This window comes from Calidris pugnax, unplaced genomic scaffold (genome assembly GCF_001431845.1).
Source record: "Calidris pugnax isolate Ruff unplaced genomic scaffold, ASM143184v1 scaffold352, whole genome shotgun sequence".
NCBI classification, from domain to species: domain Eukaryota; kingdom Metazoa; phylum Chordata; class Aves; order Charadriiformes; family Scolopacidae; genus Calidris; species Calidris pugnax.
Window position 1 is genome coordinate 672,525 of NW_015091110.1, and position 6,063 is coordinate 678,587.

Here is a 6,063-nt window from a genome sequence, read left to right on the forward strand (position 1 = left end):
AATAGTGCAACGGGTGGTGCTTCAGTCAGCGTGTTATCAACTATGAATGCTGACATCTGGCCAAAATTCCAAACACCTATTTTTTACAGCAATATACAGCAGGGATTTGTAATGGCAAGAGCTGAGGATATGGGTTGGAAATCTCGCTTGAAAATCCCAGAAATTCTGTGCAGGCTGAAGAAAATAGAAAGCAATTTGAATTCCTTGGCTAGAAGTTTAGAGGACGATGTAGTGACTCTCGTCTGTAAGAAATCTATTTGGGTCATACATAACAGTACAGTTTGCTCACGCTGACTCGGTAAAGGTTGTCTATAAAGGATGTGAACAACATGGATTGACTCTTTCTCTTTGATCTAGGCTTTAGAACGTGTGAAACCGCTAGATGACTGCACAACTGGCAAAGCACCAGAAAACCAGGATAAAAACAGATACCGAGATGTTCTTCCATGTAAGTATGCACACGATTGAGAACATACACTCAGTGAACAAAGACAATGACAGTGAGATGCAGGAGGTGTCAATCCCACCACATCCTTCATCATATTGAGGACATACACTCAGTGAACAAAGACAATGGAAAACAGAAAAATGGGTATAACAGTGAGATGCTGGAGGTGTCAATCCCACCACATCCTTCATCACAGAGAGCTCCACTAAGAACAAAATACATTGAGTGTCCAAGACCAGGCTGGACGGGGCTTTGAGCAGCCTGGTCTGGTGGGAGGTGTCCCTGCCCAGGGCAGGGGGTTGGAACTGGATGATCTTTAAGGTCCCTTCCAACCCAAACCATTCTGTGATTTTTCCAAAAGAGGTAGAGTTCGCATAAGGATGTCTGCATCGCACAGCATGTAATTTTCTGAAGTATCATCTCCCACAAGATGATACTTTCTGAGTCAGAAACAAGTTTCATCGCTGATGAGAATTTATTTCAGAAGAGAGATTTGAGTCCAAGAGCTGAATGACTGCTGTTACAAAGATTTCCAAAAAATAATGTACTGCCCACGGATTCCCCAAGAGGTATCACGACAGAGGGAAGACACTTTCTGGACCCTTGACATCTTTCTAAACTGCACCAGCAGGACAGCACATACAAAATGTGTAGCACAGTTACCTCTCTCTGGGAATGACACAGTAGACATTCTCAGAAGTTTCCTGTTTTATAACACCACCATCCAGTGCCAACGTTCCCATGCCATTCATTAGAAGCAGTATCAGATACACTATTTTAAATCACTGGCAAATGATTCTACAGTAATTAGAAGGCTTGCCAGAGTGTTACACAAGTATCTTAAGAGAAATAAAGCTGCAGTGAACCATACAATTCCTATTAGCAGTGATTAATATTAGCGCTACTGGCCAAATGGATTCTAAAATCCAGAATTTGCAGCTAGAGGCTGAGGTTCCCCATCTCCTGAGGGCTAGAGATGGCAGAATGTTGTTTCAGACCTACAGCTGATTGACACCTTTCTGTGTCTGTACAGATGACGAGACACGAGTTCCCCTGGGAGAACAAAAAGGCTACATTAACGCCAGTTACGTCAGGATGGATGTTGGAGAAGAAGAACATTTCTATATCGTAACCCAAGGGCCTCTGCCATCCACCACGGCTGACTTCTGGCAAATGGTCTGGGAGAGTGAATCGGACGTGATTGCCATGATGACAAAAGAAGTGGAGCTGGGGCAAGTCAAATGTCACCGATACTGGCCTGAACCTCCCTGTGACTCTCTGGACCTGGCTAATTTCCATCTCAGGCTGGACAATTATCAGATTCTGGAACACTTCATAATTAGAACTATAGAAATAATCAACAAGCAGGTGAGTTGAGTAAACTCAATACTTTCATATATGATGAAATTGATATTTTACATGAGTAAACACCTGTATTATTGTTTGCTGCTTCTGTAACATTTGCTCAGTATTTTTTAGGAATGTAAAAATCTGAATTACAGACATGGAATTAGGGTTAATGAGATGCTCCTTCTTTGCTCATTGCAGAAGCAATGGATTACATACATTTGGACAAGGATGTCCAAAAATTAGTCCTTTAATAGTCCCAGAACTGGTGTGTTCAGTGTTTTGCAGAATTGCTCACTGTTCTCATCAAATCAAATCAGGAAAGGCTGCCAGAACAGATTTGTGTTCTGTAATGGGGAAGAAGGTGGTTTTAATCCTAGAATTTAGAAGAAATGATACTTCTTTCGTTCATGAAAAGACATGAATGCACATGAAACTACAGATCTAGCAGCAAAATTCTAGAAAAATAACAAATACAGAATCCAGGTATAAGAACATGGAAATCAGGGCAACTATAAGTCCATCACTCTTGCCTCAATATGAAGTAAAGCTTTGCAAAGATTTTTGCAGGATATATTAATTAATGAAATAATTAAAGGATCCACACTTGTGCCAGACTAACTTGGGGCCTTTTTCCATCAAGAAAAGAATTTCCCAGGCCTGGGTCTCCTGAGTACATTCTGAAAACCTAAAAGAAACCTTAATAGGGTCAAGTATGAAAATCTGAAGAACTGTAGGGTTCTTGGACATTCTTAGGCAACTGTAGGACAAACAAATGAGTAAGAATGAGGTTGAAGGAAAATTTGAATGGAATTCCTTGAAAATTGGTCCTAGGACTGATCATTTTTAATATTTCTGGTCTTTCTGTTCCAGACAGAAGAGAAGCGCGTTCTATGCCATTTGCAGTTTCCCTCTTGGCCAGACCATGATACTCCCACACTGGCCGAGCAGCTCTTAAAATTCATTCACTACATGAGGAAAGCCCACAGCACAGGACCTGTTGTGGCTCACTGCAGTGCTGGCACTGGAAGAAGTGGAGTTTTGCTGTGTGTTGACGTTCTCCTCAGCTACATAGAAAAAGATCTATGTGTAAGTATCAAACAGATCACCATTAACTATTACAAACTGGTAACAACGGGGGGTTATCTTAGACCAGAGTAATTCCTAAATAAAATCACCTAAACAAAATCAAATAGATTCCAGTTCTTGTTGCTTTAAACAAAGATAATGGTAGAATTCACCTAAACAAAATCAAATAGATCCAGTTCTTGTTGCTTTAAACAAAGATAATAACTACAAATATACCATTTGTAAAAGAACTTCCCTGTCTGAACATGCTTAAATCTTTTCTTTTTAACTTGTATGTCAACAAAATAAAACCTGTTCTCTTCTGACAGTTCAACATCAAGCAGATAGTGAGAGATCTGAGAGATCAGCGTTTTGGCATGATCCAAACTAAGGTAAGTTCTCAACATCCAACTAGATGATGATTTTTAAAAGCCTCCATTAGTGGTAGATATAGACATGCTTTGATAAACCTGGGGCTTAAAGCATAATTTTAGCCCTCTCATTTGAGGAAAGTTACAGCCTTCCAGGCAAGTGGTGTCTTGATTTAAATATGAAAGTAATGGCCCTTACTAGCTCATTGAAATAAAAGCAAAACACCAAAACAGTACAGATACCACTCGTGTCATTCATCATCCATCCTCCCACCCCCTTGTTTTTAAGCAAAAAGAAAAGCAGGGATCAACAACAAAATCAGTGAGATACCATAAATACAGAGCAAACAGGTGGTGGGAAAAAAAGCAAGACGAGGATAATTTCTTCCTATTGGCAAATACTTTATCACATGCTGTGATACATTTTTCTTCAGTGTAATGATTGAGCGTGTGATTAAAATTAAGCAAACAGATAAGCTTCACTGACCTAGATGAGATTGAGCACATGCTCACAGGTACTGCATTGAATTAGGAAGTGTTCCTGAATTTTTACAAGTGATGGAACAAAAAGACCAAGGATGCTTTTCGGTATCTAAGGTTTTGTATCCATGTTACAAAGATGCTGATATAAACAGCACTTCAGCCAGTCCATCCTTCTTTGTCTAGAATTTATGTTGAATGTAACCAGGTGTTTCACGGTGGTGTCTCTGCACACAGGATGAGTATTTATTCTGTTATGAAGTTGTGCTGGAAGTCCTTCAGAACCTTCAAGCAATGGATTCCTACTGACTCTTCCCTGTTGCTGTTTCCCTTGGACTCCAGGGACCACTCAGCAATTGTTTTAGAGAGACACCAAGCCAGCACAGAGCAGTGTGGCTGTATGATGTTGCATGCTTTGTTAGATTATTCGGATTTCTAAGGCATTTCCAAACCTTGCTTAACGTGCCCTGGGGAGGTGATTTAAATCTTGGCTCCCAGTTTGGAGAAACAGCCAGCCAGTGCTGCAACGCCGCTGTCAAACTGCCATGGACGAGTACACCTTCTGTGTAATAACACAGTAATTGTTAGGAAAAGATTTTGGGACTGTGACAAGGAGAGAGCAGCCTTTGGAGTTAACTTTACTTTTCAGAGGGCAACTACAAAGGATTTTGCTAGTGCTGGTGGAAGATGAGTTGTCCCTCACATTTTGTTGTGCGCCATTGGCTTCTGGACCGCAAATCAGTATTCTCTACAGAACAGTTATGGGGTTGTGTGGAAGGACTCCATTTGTTTACCTTTGGCTGCTTGAAGAATGTAGAACCCTTTCCACCATCACTCCAGCTCAGGAATTTATACCACCATCGCTAGACATCTTAAATCAAGAAACTCACAGAAAAATAGGATGCCTTTCAACCCTGGCTGGTTCTCTTCAAAGCAGGAAGAGCATTCTAATAATTGGATGGAAGATGAATGTTTCCCAGCAATATGAACAGCTGTAGATAGCATCAGTATTCTTTCATGCTGCATCCATGTAAAAAGGAATGCAAAATTAAGGAAGATGAAATGACTGTGTGCATTTGTGGCATGTATATCCATTTCATCTTCTCCTGATCCTTTCCAGTGATTAAATATCTTGCAATTCTTATCTACACACAAATGTAATTCTTATCTCAATATTCTTATCTATCTTCTGAAACAATCTACGGGAAGTCTCACTGGTTCCAGAAAGGGCTGAATCAGATCTTTAAATTAGAATAAATAACTCTCTGTACAGTTTATTTCTCTTGTAAAAAGTGTTTCCTCTTAGTGTGAGTTTGAGTGGATTTGAGCAAAAATCTGCTGTTCAAGTTTGTAAGATTGTACTTGTTTCTATAGTACGACGTCTAAGTCCTTTATCCAGAAGGTGATATATATGAAAGTGAAGTTATTAGGTTGGAAGAGTTAAACATAGACAATTATAACAGCATTATTTAACTGAATTGTACATATATTTAAAGCATCTTTGATTTCAGAAAAGGAAAGAATATGAAGAGACATTTGAATATAAAGCTACAGTAGAAACATGACAATAAAATAGCTGTTTATTTTCATTACGGAAGTGAAGTTATTAGATTGGAAGAGTACCTTTTAAACATAGGCAATTATAACAGCATTTATTTAACTGAATTGTAAATATATTTAAAGCATCTTTGATTTCTGAAAAGGAAAGAATATTAAGAGGTATTTGAATATAAAGCTACAGTAGAAACACGACAATAAAATAGCTGTTTATTTTCATTACGAATGAGAGGTTTATGGTTCAGAAAGAATGAGGGATTAAATACAAATTAAAAGTATGACTTTTAGAAAAAGCCATGGTAATGCAATTGTAATTAAGGCCAAGGGCCATTATTTCTTTCTGCCCTCACACAGTCTGCTGGAAGTCAGGAAAAGATAGGAATGAAATTTATGGTGTGAGCCAGATGCTAATTTCAAACATATCGATCCATAGAGATCCAGAGTAACGCTAAATTAGCGCAGTAACCCTGGACTTATACTGGAATAAACTTCAAGAGAATTCTATGTTTTGTCTTAAATTCGTTGAATTGAGCCTTCCCAGAAGCATTACTCTCCATACATTCTGCATTTACTGTCTTTATGTTGCATACAAAGGATTATTTGCACAGTTTTGTCAAGTGTCATCATCCAAAAGTGTGTACATAACTTTGTTACCTTCATTTGGTATTTGGCCTTTCACTTGGATTTTAATTCCTGCACATGCACTACTATGCAATGAACGCACTGCACACCAATGCAAACCTCACTTTTTGTACCACAACAACTTTTAAAAGCTTCTCAGTGAAAATACTC

At 38.9% G+C, this 6,063-nt stretch overlaps 1 protein-coding gene across 1 annotated transcript in view; it reads left to right on the forward strand.

Moving 5' to 3' along the window:
• The window catches only part of FRMPD2 (FERM and PDZ domain containing 2), a 67,729-nt gene extending 62,460 nt beyond the window's left edge, over positions 1-5,269 (forward strand). The window contains exons 40-44 of the mRNA XM_014958057.1: positions 358-448; positions 1,482-1,816; positions 2,669-2,884; positions 3,193-3,255; positions 3,952-5,269. Coding sequence (XP_014813543.1) covers positions 358-448; positions 1,482-1,816; positions 2,669-2,884; positions 3,193-3,255; positions 3,952-4,023 — 777 coding nt within the window. The 3' untranslated portion in view covers positions 4,024-5,269. The remainder of the gene's footprint in view (positions 1-357; positions 449-1,481; positions 1,817-2,668; positions 2,885-3,192; positions 3,256-3,951) is intronic.
• Positions 5,270-6,063: the final 794 nt, after the last annotated feature.